Raw genomic sequence first — 18,221 nt, forward strand, 5'->3', positions numbered from 1 at the left:
GGGCTTGTAGAAAGTGTATACCGAAGCAGGATCAGAGAGACGCTGCTGCTTTTTCCACAAAGTGCCAGGGATCATTAAATAATGTTATAGATTGCAAGGCTTGTCTTTCTAATCAATCAAATTAGTACAGCCAGGTTTCCTGTTGTTCAGCACTCATGAAGCTGTTGGTAATGTCTGCTAGGGGCACTTGAGACCTTCGCTTTCGGATATTGAAGGGTTCTTCTTGTAAGGACACCCACAAAGTAACATCCAACAAGGAATACATCTTATAAATAAGCAAAACAGAATCCAGTGTCCATTTTGTGTGATATATACTTTCTAATTTGGGGCTGTTCTTCCTTAGAGTGCACAATACAGGATATGTAAATGGATTCATTTAGCAAGAACCAGCAAGGTGTGATTTACTGAACCTGACAGTCACTTCAGGAGCAAATAATATGACAAAAGGGCAGGTATTAAATTTGTCTTAACTCGGAAAAGTTTCTTGAGTGGCTTAGTATCTCCAGGTAATGAGATTATTTGCAATTACGGCAGTTACTATAGTAAAAATGGATTTCAGATTAGATATTCACCACATTATTGCACTTCCTATGCCAGGAGCAATAAAGAGCACACTCACCATATGTTTTAAACACTTTAATGTAAAAATAGAAAATCATCATTTCAAGGATGTTCTTATTATTTTGAATTAAATGGTTTTATTTTTCCTTGAAGTCTTGGAAACTGGATTTGTCAGAGTTTTTAAGAACAGTTAGCATCTACAAAATCCAGAAATGGCATTCTGCACTTTCTTTGCATACAATGTAATTAACACAGTTGTCCACGTAAATGTGCAATTTATAAGCTTGGACTCACAGATTAGTTCTTTTTATTTGGAATCTTAGTAAATAAGAAGTTTGCACAATAGCAGTAACGTGCTATGGTTTTCTTAAGACGACCTGGAGGAGCTGAATATTGAAATTCTGACATGGAGAATGGAGAAAAGCAGGAAGAAAATCTGTCCGTTGTAGAGTCACTGGGCAATATGACATTAGAGCAACAGAGCAGAAAGACAGCATACGCTCTGAACGTCAGACTCTGACAAACCTAGTGGACGCGACTGCAGTTTAAAGCTCAATAAACCGAGTTTATTGGAACAAGAGCAGACAGTCCAAAATGGCAGGCAAAAGAGTAATCGTAAATGGAGCAAAAAAAAAGGTCAAAGCCATACAATCAATAAAGAAGCCAATAGCGTCAGGAGAATCAACTGGAACAAATAAAGGCCAAGATCGAAAACTGGAAAAACGAAAGACGACAGGCAGGTGACAAGGACTTAGAAATGTAGGTGTGAGACACAAACAAGACTTGGCAAGGAAACTTACTGAAAGGAGTAAATATACAGAAGCTAATCAGCTCTACAGTAGGTGAGTGTGATTAGTAATTTGATAAACTTTAACAAGCGGTGACTGATGGAGATCAAGGAAGAGGGTGTGGCCAGAAGCTAGGGTTTCATGAGGAATGGAGTACTTTATTGTATTATTGATTTAATTATAAATGGAATTTTAATTGTAATAAATTGACCTTTTGGGGCAATAATCTACACAAAATAACCCATAATGACAAAGTGCATACAAGGTTTTAGTAATGTTTGCAAATTTAATAAAAAACTGAAATCTCTTAATCTCTTAGATACGTATTCGTACCCCTGGCTAAGACACTCCAAATTGAGTTCGGGTGAATTCACAGTGCATCTCAGACTAGAAACCAAGCCATGAAGCCCAAGACCTCCGTAAACCTCTGAGATAACATTTTTTCAAGACATAGATCTCAGCATAGGGTTAAAAAGAATTCTAAAGCTTCGAATGTTCCCAGAAGCACAGTTGGTTCCATCCTTGTGAAATGGAAGAAGTTTGGAACTACCAGGACTCTTCTTAGAGCTGGGCATCTGACCAAACTCAGTAACCTGGCAACAAGCGCCTTGGTCAAGGAGGTGACCAAGAACCAAAAGGAATTTCAGAAGTCCTCCGCAGAGATGGGAAAGCTTGCTGAAAAGACAATCATTGCAGAAATACTCCATCATTCGGGCCTTAATGGTAGAGTGGCTAGATGGAAGCCACTCCTGAATAAAGGGCTTATGGCAGGCAAAGGACAAAATCTCTATGGTCTAATAAGACAAAAATTGAACTCTGGACTGAACTCTGAATGACCATACACACAGCCAAGACATCGCTGGAGTGACTCGGGACAAATCTCTGAATGTCCTTTGAGTGGCCCAGCCAAAGCCCAGACTGGAACCCCATAGACCATTTGAGGAGTAACCTGAAGATGGCATTTCACAGACCTTCTGCTTTCACTCTGATTGAGCTTGAGAGGATCCGCCAAGAAGAATTGGAGAAACTGCCCAAATCCATGTGTGGAAATCTCGTAAAGAATTATCCAAGAAGACTTGGTGGTAATTGCTGCCAAAGGTGCTTCTACGAAGTACTGAATAAAGGGTCTGAATACTTATCTAAACAAGAGATTTCTGAATAAAGGGTCTGAATACTTATCTAAACAAGAGATTTCTGAATAAAGGGTCTGAATACTTATCTAAACAAGAGATTTCAGTTTTTAGAATAAAATAGTAAAAATTTCTAAAACGTTTTTTGTTTTTTTGCATTGTCAGTATGGGTTATTGTGTATAAAGTCAATTTAATCCATTTAATTTACTGCAGTTCTGTGGGTGTAAACGCCTTGCTGATGAGAGAGCTCAGAGGAGAATGACCAGACTGATTTGAGCTGAAAAAACACTCTTTACATCCATTGTGAGCAGAAAAGCATCTCAGAATGCACAGAACATGCCAAACCTTGAGGATGCCAGTCTAGAACAGCCACACAAGACCACATCTTGTTTCTGATCCACTTCTCCATTCTGATGTTTGATGTGAGCATTAAATAGAAAAAACGGAAACTCATGACCATGACCCTGACCTGGATGAGTTTATGCATCGCTCTGTAGCAACACTGGCTGTTTGGAAATATAATTGCGTAAATATACAGGTGTACACGTGTTCCTAATAAAGTGGGAAAGGATGAAACAGGGCACACAGAAACATATCATGTGGATCAGTGTCACCTGTGCTATTTTGTTACGGATTAAAAATGTCCCTAGGCTTCAAAACAGCAATTAAACAGGTCTTATAAGATCCAGTAGACAATTGTAGCACCTAAATGTATTGTAATTTCTTTCTAATCAACAGGGAATCATTCTAACCCTATCATAAAGGCTGTTTTGAGAAGAAGGCAGGGTGATCGTTATGTTCAACTGAGCAGTGCAAGAGCTTTTGTAAGAACTTGTGTGTTCCCCTGAGTCTTCCAAAAAAAATTCTGTCATTTTTGTAATGTGTGTTCTTGCTGTTGGGAAGAGAGATTTCTCAATGCACTTGTCACCAAACTTAGATGTCATTTCTTACCAGCAGATGTGTCACTCCTCAGGCTATGCACTACTGGGATGATGGGTAATAAGTCCTTTATGGAGTGCATTATTGATAATACCTAATTATCTTAGACATTACTTGAAGATTCTTAAGATTCTGAGTCAAGCTGTCATGTTGTGTGTGTTAAAAGAGGAAAAGTGCCAGGCCTAACGTTTCCTCCTTCTTGCCCCTGAAGGCCTGTTTTGCTTTATTTAGGACTAGATTAATTGCAGATTTTGACATGTCCTGAAAAGAAACAGGGGGATCTGCAAATACTCTGAATGTTGTGACAACCTGAAATTATTTGTGATGGTCAGTATCTGATAGCACAACCTCCCAATATACAGCAGGTAAAACTTTACAACTATGTTGTGCTTGTTGCTTTTGCGCATAAACGTGCAGGATGATTTAGAAAATGCTTTAAAAAATGAAAAAAAAAACTGCAGTCGATATCAGCAGGAGGCAAGCTAGTATTTGGATTTCAATGCAAAACCTTTTATTTCCTGCCTTTTTTCCAGTCATGTGTCATATCTTGCAAACTTATTTCTGCAAACTAAAATCCAATAATAGTTTCCTAAATGGTTTGTGGAACAATTTTTAGGATGGCAGTACACACTTCAGCTGTGTTAGCATCAGGGTTATGCCGGAATCGGCACTGAACTACGTTTCCCATCCACCACTGCACCTCCTGACTGCTTGCACCAGTTTCACGTTTCGAGTCTAATGAGCACTAGTATTTAAGTAATGTCTTGCACTCCGAACCTTAAGAATTTCTAGCTTTTGTCTTTCGTTGCTGCTCGTTGCTTGTGTTATGTCCCTGCCTTAATATCCTAGTTCATGTTCCATGTTTCTAAGTTACATTATTTATGTTGTTTGTTTCCACATTAAACTGCAATCTGCACTTGCATCCGCCTTCCCCTCCCTTCCCCTCCATAACGTGACAGTTAGATATAAATTCAAGTGCAAGAAATATATATATACAGTACTGTGCAGAAGTCGTAGGCACTCTATTTTTTTTAGTACAAACTTTGTTATAGATTTTTATTTGTATTGATTTGTATAGATTTTTATTTTTATTGATTTCTACATTAGTGATTCAGTACAAAAACATTTTCGATTCCAAACATTAGTTTTCCAGCACAAAATTAAATGTTACAGAAAAATGTTTGTATGTCAGTAAAGAAGCATTTTGACCACTTTTCAGACAAAACAACATAATGAAGACTGCTGGGTTTCTTTATAAAACTGCACAAATTGTACCTGAGACTACTACTATTTTTTTTAAAAAAAAAAGCAAAGGATCATCACACCAGATATTGACTTTGTTTCATTTATTAATGTTTACTGCTCCTGATAGTATTTTATATATATATATATATATATATATATATATATATATATATATATATACATACACATACACACACACACACATATATATATATATATATATATATATATATATATATATATATATTACCACAATACTGTTGAATTCTCGAACCTGATTGGTAAGAATGTGATCATTTTAAAAAATAGTTTTTTGTATGGCTGACTACAAGTAAAAATATTTTAACAGACAAATTGAATTAATATTTCTCATTACTAGAATGTTTTTAAATAAATCTAAGATCATTAAGCCTTTTTTCTGGATATTTTTACTCATTTCAGGCTTGAAAATGGTCTCATTGCATCGGCAGATAATTTTGCATTTTTCAGGCATTTATTTTGAGAAAGCAGCAAAATTATGACGTTATACTTTTAAAAAGAATTCATGAATTATTATACATAATCCTTACAGATCATCTGTAAATTATACAATCCGGCATATTTGATAATATGCAAATATATGTTTTTGTATTGTTTTCTGTAAGGAGAATCTTTTTAGTCCTCATTTGTAACATGTCTATAACGTCTTAAATATATGTCTCCATTTTTGTAGCAGGATTTTATTTTATTTTTTTGTGCAGCCCTTTTGATATGCAGTGTGACAAATTGAATTAATAATAAATTATATTGTTTTTTTCCTGCATAAAAAAGTATAGCTTCCTCTGGTTTTTTTAGCACATGCATGTCAGATTATCACTGCATCATAGAGAACATCCTTCTGTACACGCGAAGCTTAGAGCATGATTTATTCACGACCGTTCGTTGAATTCCAATTAGCAGGTTCTTGAGCAGTTGGTTGCCTGGTATTCTGTTATGGTGACAGAAGTATTGGACAGAGCGAGGGAGCGAGAGCACACACAGCGGCCAAGGAGAACGTTCCGCCATCTTGTAACCGGCAGAAGCCTCTGTTCTGAGTACCATGCCTTTAATCTTTAAGGTCTAAGAATATTGTGTGCACGATGATCTGTGCAAATGATGCTGACAGAAAACAGCCAGTCTCGGCTTTAGTGCCTATTTTTTTGCCAATTCAAAATGGATACGCAGAGCGAATCACGTCCAATGCCAACATAAATATTACGGAAACACTGACAGGCCATTTAGTATATTTTCGCTGTGCCAGTTTTGTTCGGAGAGATGACCAGATTTGAATGATACAGCCAAGGCTTTTGGATGATTCTAGCTCAGCAGAGGTCTGAATAACTGTGGCACTCAGCGTAGATGAAAAAAAAAAGGATCCAAAATCAATAGAGAGAAAAGCCAGAGAAAACCACCAGTGGTTTCTAGGGCAACCTGCAAATACATATTGTGTGTGTGTGTGTGTTTGAGTGTGTGTGCACTATATGACTGTATGCACTGTATCTATACATGAATGTAGGTAAGAAATAAAACACAAGACGGTGTGTTTTAGCACATGGATTACTCTTAGCACCCCAAAAGTTGATTATTTTCTAATCACATCACAAAGTGTTTTATTTCACTTACACCACAGCACTTTGCCAACAATTATATTTTTTAAATTGATTAATGAATAACACAGTGCTTTTTATCCATTTAGAGTTACTATATATGTGCTGAGACGTCTAGAAGTTAATTCCTTACTTAAGTTCTCACTTACGTCATTTCCTCATTTCCTAGCATCTCTTCAAGTTAATAAGATCAAAAAAGCCTCGCACATGACAAAACAAAAACAGTTTTTATCCATTTATAGTTACTTTTTATCCATGTATAGTTACAATAAATGTTCTGAGACATCTAGAGGTTAATTTCTGTTCTCACTTACATAATTTCCTCATTTCCTAGCATCTCCTCAAGTTAATAAGACAAAAAAAAACTTTTGGTTAACAAAACAATATTTCGTGGCCACGAATTAAGAATTCCTTCCCACGACTTATTAATACGTGAGTGTGTTTAATTAATTCGTTGCCTTGTTTTAGGGAAATCGTGGCCATGTTTTAGCAATTTGTTCCTGCAATTTCATAAATTTATCGTCCTTTTAAAACAAGAGAACGAATTAGTAAAATGTAGCCATGAAAATCCTCTGTCCTGAAGACTTTACTAAGACTTGTTACAAAGTGCCGACACTGCGGACTTCTTCCAAAAATGTTGAATAGATATATCCTTGAAAAGGATTACATGTTTTTCTTTGTTAAATAACAGCACATTTTTAAAAATCGACTGAAATGAAGGCATTAGAACCAGCACATTAAAATAAACCTGTGATTTGAATTAGAGTCAGAATTAAAGGAAGTGCTCCTGTTATAGAAAATGAATCAACACCTTCTGAAACATCAGACTCGACCATTCACTTGATTCATCTCTCTTTCCTCGTGCTTCTTGTCTTATTTCAGGTCATCACCACATGGAGACTGTATCTTATGGCGTCAAAGGTGCCAACTAAGGTTAGTTTTGTGTTAGCCATTCCTTTTAGTTGCACACAGCCTGATTTGATTTTATAGAGGTGAAGCAACAATGATAAAATTGTGCATTTTAGGTGGAAGTCACGTTTAATTTCCTGGAAATCCGAGCCATGAACACGCACCCGGAGATGCAAGTGAGTCAACCTGTCTTAGTCCTGTGGTTTTCACCTGGCCACTGATCAGAGTCTTTACAATTAATCATTACGGTGTTATTTTAACTCCAGAAATGGTATATTAACTGTGATAATGAAACAAATGCTTACTAAGCACATCTTATACCCCCGCCCCCACGCACACACCCCCAAACACACACACACACACACACACATATACACAGGACCCTCTGGGAAGGCTAGTTAAAGAATTAAATTACATTTTATTTTAATGGAGAATGGCCAGACTTGGCTCGAACAAGTCTATGGTAACTCAAATAATCACTCTTTACAAACACGGTGAGCAGAAAAGCACCTCAGAACGCACGCTGAACCTCGAGGTCAATGGGCTTTTTTTTTTTTTTTTTTTTAAACGCAAAAGCTTTTCTGAGAATTCTTTTAAAAACTTTTTTTTTAAAGCATTGACTCTAACCTTTAAACCTAGCGCTCTAGTCTAACTAATTGTTGGAATTACAGTAATTACTTCCACTGTAAAAATCATGACTGTCTTTGTACTTACAAGTTTCTGAAAGCTCCATGTTGACAGTGTGTGAGTTCACACACAAAAGCAGGTTCAGGTAAAGGCAGTTAGGGGTCAAGATGTCAGAATTTACCTTTATATACACATCCGTCAGATATTCTCTGTGATTTTCTGGTATTAACGACATAATGAAGAGGACAGCGTAGTTTAACCTTACGTGTGAAGGATATTATTTTGTGTGTTTTCATTGAATTTCATTGAAACAATGAATTTTCTAGCTCAGAGTAGAATCTCCAAGCCGCAATCATGTTGATGGACCGCAGTCCGTTTTTCATTGGATTCAACCAAGCACTCGAAAAAAATCGTTTTTCTTTAATAGCTTACTTCCTGTTTATCATACAGAGATGCTACGTACACCTTCATGGCTAGCGAAGATTTTTGTCATGCATCCATTCAGGATTCTGGTTTGTACGATATCTCAAGAACAAGTTTTTGAACGTTTGTAGGATTTACGTTAAAATATCATCGTAACCAGCAGATAAAGTGATTGAATTTCAGATCGAATCCAAACAGGATTAAGGTCACAGCAAGATCAAATGTCTGAAATAGTGTAAACATTTAAAATATTTAAACATAAAAAATGGATTGTTGCAGAAAATCACATGTATTTATGTAAAATGATTAGCTAAAGGTAGCTCTTTCGTTTTGTTTTCGTAGATTTTTTAAAAATTTACGAACTTTTTTTAAAATTTATAAAAAATTGGTGACAAAACCACAATTTCTAAAGATGATTGGACAGAGAAACATGCATTTTTTTCTCCACTCAGAACCAATTGGAAGAGAAAGTAAAAGTAGCTAGACTAAACACACACAATTAAAGTGTAAATTACGCAAAAGCGTTTTTTAAAACGTAAGTTTAAAGAGGACACTCGCTCAGTGTGTACATCTTCTAAATATTCACAAACATTACGATTATATTCAGTTTGTTTTTTTCTTCACTCCAGTGTCACTACAGCGCTCGAGTGACGTGCCAGCGTTTGTTGTCTTTTCTTCTCTCCTCCTCTGCAGGTTGTCATAGAAACCGACAAGTCTACCTATTCCCTCAGGCTGCAGTCACGTGACCACCGCGATCATGTGATCAACCACATCAACTTTGCCTTGTCACGGATATTCAACAACTCGGTGTTTGCGTGAGTGTATAAAGAACACACGCTGGGTCTGGTTCAAAGCGGTTTTTGCGGAGCACGGCCATAGCTTGCTCGCTTACTTGTTTTAAAAGGCAGCTGTGAGAAAACGCGTTTCTTTTTCTCTCCCTCAGTCCTTCGCTCTGTCACTCAGACAGTGATTTGTCAGATGGAAGTAGGAAGTACTCTCCGAGCTCAGACACATCAGTGGAGACACAGAGAGCTTGTGGTGCGTGTCAAAAATACAGCCACACACACACACACACACACACACACACACTCACACACACCCATACACACACGAACAAACGGGGTCTCTGTCTTTTTTTCAGGTGGCTTCTCAGAGACATATGCTGCTCTCTGTGATTACAATGGTATCAGCTGCAAAGAAGAGGTGCAGTGGGTAAGCTGGAAGTGTGTGTATGTGTGTGTGTGTGTGTGTGTGTGTGTGTGTATACAGGTTCAACAGTATGAATTTATATGCACATAATATGTGTAAGGACGTGTGTGTGTGTGTATAGTTTCATCAGTATGAATTTATGTGCATATAATGTGTGTGTAAGTGTGTGTGTGTGTGTGTGTATCTACAGTTTCAACAGTATGAATTTATATGCATATAATGTGTGTAAGGACGTGTGTGTGTGTGTGTGTGTGTGTGTATCTACAGTTTCAACAGTATGAATTTATATGCATATAATGTGTGTATGGACGTGTGTGTGTGTGTGTGTGTGTGTGTGTGTCTACAGTTTCAACAGTATGAATTTATATGCATATAATGTGTGTAAGGACGTGTGTGTGTGTGTCTACAGTTTCAACAGTATGAATTTATATGCATATAATGTGTGTAAGGACGTGTGTGTGTGTGTGTGTGTGTGTGTGTCTACAGTTTCAACAGTATGAATTTATACGAATATAATGTGTGTAAGGACGTGTGTGTGTGTGTATAGTTTCATCAGTATGAATTTATGTGCATATAATGTGTGTAAGGACGTGTGTGTGTGTGTGTGTGTGTGTGTATCTACAGTTTCAACAGTATGAATTTATATGCATATAATGTGTGTAAGGACGTGTGTGTGTGTGTGTGTGTCTACAGTTTCAACAGTATGAATTTATATGCATATAATGTGTGTATGGACGTGTGTGTGTCTACAGTTTCAACAGTATGAATTTATACGAATATAATGTGTGTAAGGACATGTGTGTGTATAGTTTCATCAGTATGAATTTATGTGCATATAATGTGTATAAGGACGTGTGTGTGTGTGTGTATGTGTGTGTGTGTGTGTGTGTCTACAGTTTCAACAGCATGAATTTATATGCAAATAATGTGTGTAAGGAAGTGTGTGTGTGTGTGTCTACAGTTTCAACAGCATGAATTTATATGAATATAATGTGTGTAAGGACATGTACATGTGTGTGTGTGTGTGTGTGTGTGTGTGTGTGTGTGTTTTCAGGATGTGGATACCATCTATCATTCTCAAGACAACCGTGAGTTCAATCTACTGGACTTCAGTCACTTGGAGAGTAGGTGTGTGTGTGTGCTTTGTTCCTTTGGGCTTCAGGTCGGTACAAAAGAATGAATCCAGGGCTTTTCAATCAAATCTCTATCCACCAAATTTGTAGTGTGTCTGTGTGTGTGATTTTTAAAGACAAGAATTTCAACAGATTTCGCTGTATTGATAAAAGTGCCAAAATTATTTCACTTAGTAATGATTGCATTCTAAGAGTTTTTTTTTTAATTATGTAAGTAAACGTTTGAAACATGCAGTTGTATAACACAAATTCAGTGTTTTTTTATTGGTATGAAACTAGTATTTGTATGAAAATGATTTGTTTGACAAGTTAAAGAAAGAAAGGTCAGAGTTGTGAATGGGATTAGCATTCATATTTTTCTTCAGGGTTCAAAAAGGTCCTTGAAATGTTTAAAAATGCTTGAATTTAGCTTTTTGGATTTTTTTTTTTTAACAAAAATTGCCAATTTTTTCGTGCCCAATACAGAACTTAGCATTAATTAAAATTTCTGTCTCTTCTGTTCCACTTTTAAGCTGATTGAAATCTGAACTTAGCTACATAGCAACTCATAAAACAATAGCCTAGAAAAGATCACGTTCAGACCGACACCAACCATGTGACTGTTTTTACTTCAAAACATGAAATTTCAGATTCTATCAGATCCTCATCAGACACAGCAACTCATTGTCCACTTTTGCGTAATACACAATAATAGTAGCGTTTCTCACTCAGGTTTGAAATGAAGTGTACATTACAGTATATCTGATCTAATAACTAGTAACATCAACAATCGTCACAAAACAGAAGCGTCGTAAGCGACGTATCTATAAAAATATCAAAAGTATCTAGGTAGCACAAGCTAGCATGCTAATGTCAGGTTTGTTTGCATTAATTAGCTGGTTAATGCTAGCTAACCAACTAACCTGGCGTTACATTTATTTCTAAAATAGTGGCAAGCTACAAAACAATGACGCAAAATAAAAGTGTTATTAGCCGATTTGATCATGTCATGTATTTGTGTTAGCAAGTTAGATAGTTAAATAGATATTGTGTGTGTTGATATTTACGTCCGTACTGTACATTGAATGTATGGACCGTATTTTCAGGAATAACTCTGTGTTATGAGTATGACTGGCTGATTTATGGTTCCCGAGTCTTTCTGGCACTTCTGACATGGTGGTGTTTAGCCCAAGGCGTGGTGCAATTTTGCTTGAAATCTGAGAAATGTTGCTGATATTTGCATGAGCACATATAATCATATATATATAATCATATACTCTATACTCATATTTATAGCATATAATCACACGATTCTAATTTGAACATTCTGTAAGTGTTGCACGCTCTTTCTCCAAACTTCACCTCAATTCATTCATTCATACACACACTATATGGCTAAAAATTAATTAGTGGCCACCTGATCATCACACCCATAAGTTGTTCTTGGAAAAAAAAAAAGCACACAATGGTCTAAAAATGTCTTTCTTGGCTGTAGCATTATAATTTCCCTTCACTGGAACGAAGAGGCCCAAACCTGCTCCAGCACGACAATGCCCCGGTGCACAAAGCGAGCTCCATGAAGACATGGTTTGAGAAGGTTGGAGTGGAAGATCTCAAATGTCCTGCACAGAGCCCTGACCTCAACCCCACTGAACACCTTTGCGTTCATTGAACTGGAACACCGACTGAATGATCATAAATCGCCACAAAATCTAGTGGAAAGCCTTCCCAGAAGAGTGGAGCTTATTATAATAGTAAAGTGGGACTAAATCTGGAATGAGATGGGTGTGATGGTCAGGGGTGCACATACTTTTGGCTGTATAGTGTAGCTTTTACTTGGCTGAGTGTTTTAATAAGCAATGCCTGGTAAATGTAAATGTAATCCAACATGCCTGGAAAGTGATGTCTATCAGAATTGGCTTTTATATCAGATAAAATTAGTAACAGGAAATCTCCTCTAAAGACCTTGAAAATCTAATTCTGGTGCTTGAACTACGTGATGTCTGTATGAACCCTTTTCTTATAACTTCATCGGAATGAAATGAAACAAAATCCAGCCACATTTCTACAACTCTAAGAGATCAGAGTGGTACAATGAGACAAACAGGAGCTTTGAACGAAGTTGTTTGTATGTAAAAAAAAAAAGTCATTCTGATTATTTTTGCTTTTCGTTCGGTTTCGTTGTGTCCTTGTGCCATTAGACCCAAACAACTACATGCATGCATCTACAGGCTCGAACGAAATCAGCCCCAGCGTCAACTTCATATCATTCTGTGCATTTAGCCTGCTGTTATTGATGATGCTGTTGCATTTGGTTCCGTAAAAAAATCCAGAAAAATCCTCCTTAAAACATTTAACAGCAAATAATCTGATGTGGATGCCAAGAATAAAACCTTATATTAATGTCATTTTAGCCCAATTTTGCCTACTGCTTATATAATTGTGTGTGTGTGTGTGTGTGTGTGTGTTTCTTTTGCAGAGATCTTGCAGTAATTGTTGCATCCATGGCCTACAACACATGGTTCACCAAACTCTACTGCAAAGACATGCGCATCGTAACTATCCTGACCTCTGCCTCGCATTTACCCAGCATGCACTTAGTCAATGAGTCTGTTAAGCACAACTCAGATAGTCTAACTGAATATGCTCCACAGCAGTGTCTTAGATCATCACACACAGATTACTTAAAAAAAAAAAAAAAAAACACACACACACACACACACACAAAACAAGTGGCGAGGCTGCTTTAATGGAAATTCTCCCAAATTATGAAACTTCCTAAAAGACATAAAGCATCTTCAGTTCGCAGTTTATATTAAACAGCTCATATTTTTCTGCTTAGCTTTTCTCTAGTTTTATAGTTATAGTATTATTGATAGTTTAGGAATTTAATTTTAATTTTAATTTAATTTAATTTAATTTAATTTAATTTAATTTAATTTAATTTAATTTAATTTAATTTAATTTAATTTAACAGAATAATAAATAAATAAATATTTAATTGTTTTTTCTCTCATGAACAATTCTCTGTTTTACACATTTTGTTATTACTATTTTATCTTATTACTTATTATTTCTTTATTTTAAGGACTAATTTATTATTTTTGAAATATTTATTTATTTATTTATTTATTTTCCCTGTTTTCTACTTCTTCAGCTTCTTATGCTGTTTTTTATTTGCATTTTTTCTTTATAAAGCACTTTGAGCTGCATTTTGATATATAAAAGCTACTACATAAGTAAATTATTATTATTATTATTATTATTATTAAAAAAGAAGAAGAAGACATTAAATGCAGACATTATACTGTATTAGAGTTAAATTGCCCAGCTAATTGTTGTTATTTTTTCTAGGGGTCAGAGGTCACGGAGCAGGTCTTACACACGCTCAGTAAGTCCTCCAGTCTGGAAGAGCTGACGCTGGAGAACGCAGGACTCAAATCGTTAGTTTTATTCTCTCTTATAAAAGTGGTTCGTAAACTGTGGTCTGGGAAGGATTGCAAGTGGCTCATGAGTCGATCAGCTTGATTAATAAATAAATTAATAATTAATAAATATAGTTTCTAACAGCTTATCAATACTGAAGTCATCAAATCTAATGAATGAATGAACCCAATGTGTTAGGATTCATTTTGCGTTTTGTTCTGAACGTGTTTTGTCTGAACTGCTTTGATCCACCGTCTGAAAAAGTGAGAGCCAGTGCTGTATATGTGTGTACGCGATGTAAAATTTAGTCTCAGAAGAGTGTGTTCTTATTTGGGGGTGTGTGCATGTGTGTGTTTATCGTAGTGACTTTCCTCAGAAGATGTCCGTTGCGCTGTCGGAGAATCCAGCGTCGGTGATTCACTCTCTCAATTTGGCACATAACACCTTGGACAACCAAGGTATCATTTACACACATACACACACACACACACACACACACGCACACATTACCTAGCGTTACCTAGCAACTTGTTACACTTAGTCAGCTTTACTAAAACTTACTGGAGGTTTTTAATCATAACATAGAATTGAAAAATAAATAAAAATGAGCTGATAAAAACATTTGGCGTTACTGTAGCTATAATCGTCCACTATTATAAATATTTTCCCAGAATACCATGCAGCCTACGGTACTGATCTCTAAAAGCCGCTTTAAAAGTATCATACTGGTGTGAAAGCTGCATTTTATTATAGAATTTCATCTATATCTTTTCATCTGTCTGTCCGTCTTTCCTTCCCTCTTTCTCTGAAACACATTGCTCTCACTGACTCTCACAGTCCTGCTGTATCGTTTCAGGTGTGTGCAATTTGATCCAGCAGGTGTGTCGTCTTAGCAAAGGACTCCGTCTCCTTAATCTGTCCAAAACGTCTCTCTCGTCCAAAGGTGGGCAAAAATCTCTTCATCTATCTTTAAAAATAAAATACAAATGCAATTTTAATAGGGATGTAAAGCAGCACTATTATCTGTATACGCATCCAAAAGTGGGTGTGGCCTAAATTTAAAGGTTTTTTTTTTTTTTTTTAATTAAAGATGAACATTGTCTCTATGTCCCTGAAATACACAAGTCTGATGAAAAAAAAATTTCATTCAGAAAAAAAAAATAGCAATTTGCAGAACATTATTCAGCTCCCGAACAGCTACAGTTCCTCAACCTCAGCTACATCACTCGAGTTCAGATTCAGTTCCAACCAGACGCCTTGTGGAACTTTCTGGAAAGCTTTCTATCTCATGTGACTGAGTGAGCAGGATAACTATCGAACTATCGTAGCTTTCAAAACAACGATGTCCTTCCCAAATCAATGGGAATTTTTTTTTTAATGCTGCGACATGATTGGCTGATTGGGTAATTGCATGAATATACAGGTTTATGGACGTTCCTAATAAAGTGGTCGGTGTGTGTATATCGTGCACTGGGCTGAAATGACTTTCCATTTCTATGCAGGAACATTTTCAAATGTATCACCACAGCGTTTAGCTTTTAATGTTCAATCTATAGAAACCTTTATGAATTTTTTAGATGTTTATAATCGATTGTTTAACCATTTTTATAATGCGCGCACGCCAGGCTCCTCGCCTTCCGACGTAACCTTTCATGTTGGAAGGGATAGAGGATTTGGATAACGCTTGCTTTGATGCTGGCTTCCACACACACACACACACACACACACACACACACAAGACTTATATACTCATAATGCAACACTCATGTATTATTTATCAGAGCTTCGTGTCAGCCGTCCTCGCAGTTACCCTCTCAAAATCGGAAACAAATTGTCTCATAGAGCATTTATTTATTTATTTATTTTCGTGTCTGCTTGGTGAAATATGCATTACAGTTCTCATCAAAATTTCACGTGGTAAAAATGTACTTTTGGTGAGAGCAAGACTTACTTCTGCGTCATTATTTATGTCCTGAATAATACGTTGTCTGAATTTCCTGTATTGAAAAAAAATAAATAAAATAAATAAATAAAAAAATGGAGGGGTGGAATCTTGAAACATTTCAGGTGTGTATGTGTGTGTGTGTGTGTGTGTGTGTGTGTGTGTTTCTAAAATGATAAAAGACACAAAAATACACTCTTCTGATCGTGTATATGGAATTGAGTGTGTAGGAGGTTATGCAGATCCACACAGTTTAATTTGGCCCCAAAAAAAATGTGCTGGATATCTTTGTGTGTGTGTGTGTATGTGTGTGTGTATGTGTGTGTGGGTTGCAGGGTCGTGACAGGCAGTGTAAACGTGTCAGGCCATCAGCTGTGGCTGGAGAGTCGGCTTTGTCCACAAACAGAGCGGCGAAAGAGAATTAGAGCAGGGTTTGATTGACAAACTGAACCTCGATTTTCTTCGCACGCTGCTCTTTTGTGCTCTGTCCCGTATGAGCTGCCAGCCGAGGCTGCTTGCTGTAATTACTAGCTTCCTGCGGTGCACATTCAGTCCCAGCGTTGTGCCGGAACCTTCCCGCTTTTGGGAACGCTTTCCTGTTTCTGAGCAACGTTTCTTTGAAAGGATGTTTTCCGAATCGACGATTATATACTGTATGATGTGCTTTTGCATACTAATACATTACATGTGATGAATGATGTCATAATACAAGATAACAGGAAGTTCCTCGCAGCACTCTCTGAAATCTTTCTGCTGTCTTAATACTGAAGAAAGAATGGTGTAGTGTGGTGTTATTCTCAATACTGAATACCTCTAGGAAGTTCATGAAGGGAATATATCACTAAAGAAGTGTTATTTATATTGTTATAATTATTTAATCAAGGACAGGGTGATGTTTATGTGTTATTATGTAATACTTCAGCATGTAAGATATCAAGATATCATCTTACACATGTAAGATATCAAGGATAGCTTTTAAGGAAGTGTACGTGCATAAGATGTTCTATCTGTCTTTCTGCTCTTTTCTTCATTTCTCTCTCTCTCTCTCTCTCTCTCTCTCAGGTGTGGTGTCTCTCTCTCAGGCTCTTTGCTCTAATGATGATTACTCAAACTCGCTCCTGCATCTGGACCTGAGCAAGAACCCGGGCGTACTGTCTGGAGAGGACGCAACGGTCAGACAGCACACACACACACACACACACACACACACATATAACAAGTGTATCAAATGTGATGTCCAATGTATACACAGTCTGCCCTCGTCACATGATGTTCACATACATAATGCGTATATATTTGCATTTATATAACATACACAATACAGTGCAGCTCATGAAGTGCCAGAACTCGTGTCATAGCGAGTACTTCATTATGTTTATCATCAGACATTCCCACATTTAACACAGTGGATGAACTCACGCTGGTGCTTTATGTGTGTGTAGCATCTGCATATGTTCCTGTCGCAGCCCAACTGTTTAGTACACTTGGACCTATCAGGCACAGACTGCTGCGTGGACTCGGTGAGTACTTCACGTCTTTTTATTTCTCCTAATTGGCTTCTCAAATCATATCGAAGGCGTAATTGAAAAAGAAGTAAAAGTGATGACAAAAATACACTTTGAATATACCGTGGCATGACTGTTATGTTTGTTGAAAACTGACATGTATGCTGTGAGAAGGGTTGCCAGATTTACACAATGTATTAAAACACGTCGTTTGTCTGAATAGTTTGATAGCTAGGTAGCTATTGTATGAATGAATTTATAAGAATGAAGTAAAAAGAAAGCATGTTTCCCCATTCTTCTGGAAAACCCATCACTTCCTGGAAGAATCCCCAAAGCAACATGCATGGCAGGCAGAAATCACGTGGGAAATTGCTAAAAGCTAAAACTTGAACTGCGTACATAATCAGCCACACTTTCCACTTCTTCACCAAAAATTTTCTCCCAACTTGGCCATTTGCCAGTTCCCACCCACTCGCTAACTCTTCCCAGTGACCCCAAAACTACTAACTGCTAGCTTCCTCCTAGACACATGAAGCCAATTCTCAAACTGGAGGAAAGCGCTATCTGCCCTCTTCCGCATACATGAGCTCGCAGACGCTTATGATTGGTTAGTATCTCTTTGATTGACAGGGGAGAAAGTAATACCATCCCGCCCACCCTGACAGCATGGCTTATTTATCTGACATCTTCTTGTTATTTATCTTCTTGTTTATTATCTACCTAAAGGCGTACTGAGGATTGACATACAGTGTGTTGGATGTTGACAGTGTGGTGTGCGA

The 18,221-nt window shown here is 37.0% G+C and overlaps 1 protein-coding gene across 2 annotated transcripts in view; it reads left to right on the forward strand.

The window, feature by feature from the left end:
- The window catches only part of LOC113529075 (capping protein, Arp2/3 and myosin-I linker protein 3), a 66,983-nt gene that overhangs the window by 9,376 nt on the left and 39,386 nt on the right, over window positions 1-18,221 (forward strand). For both annotated transcript variants that reach the window (XM_034301831.2, XM_034301830.2), the window contains exons 3-14: window positions 7,172-7,222; window positions 7,315-7,374; window positions 8,942-9,063; window positions 9,192-9,286; window positions 9,390-9,460; window positions 10,512-10,585; window positions 13,049-13,124; window positions 13,924-14,012; window positions 14,359-14,453; window positions 14,852-14,938; window positions 17,000-17,109; window positions 17,380-17,457. In XM_034301831.2, coding sequence (XP_034157722.2) covers window positions 7,172-7,222; window positions 7,315-7,374; window positions 8,942-9,063; window positions 9,192-9,286; window positions 9,390-9,460; window positions 10,512-10,585; window positions 13,049-13,124; window positions 13,924-14,012; window positions 14,359-14,453; window positions 14,852-14,938; window positions 17,000-17,109; window positions 17,380-17,457 — 1,008 coding nt within the window. The remainder of the gene's footprint in view (window positions 1-7,171; window positions 7,223-7,314; window positions 7,375-8,941; window positions 9,064-9,191; window positions 9,287-9,389; window positions 9,461-10,511; window positions 10,586-13,048; window positions 13,125-13,923; window positions 14,013-14,358; window positions 14,454-14,851; window positions 14,939-16,999; window positions 17,110-17,379; window positions 17,458-18,221) is intronic.

The sequence above is a fragment of the Pangasianodon hypophthalmus genome, chromosome 30, assembly GCF_027358585.1.
Source record: "Pangasianodon hypophthalmus isolate fPanHyp1 chromosome 30, fPanHyp1.pri, whole genome shotgun sequence".
Lineage (NCBI taxonomy): Eukaryota > Metazoa > Chordata > Actinopteri > Siluriformes > Pangasiidae > Pangasianodon > Pangasianodon hypophthalmus.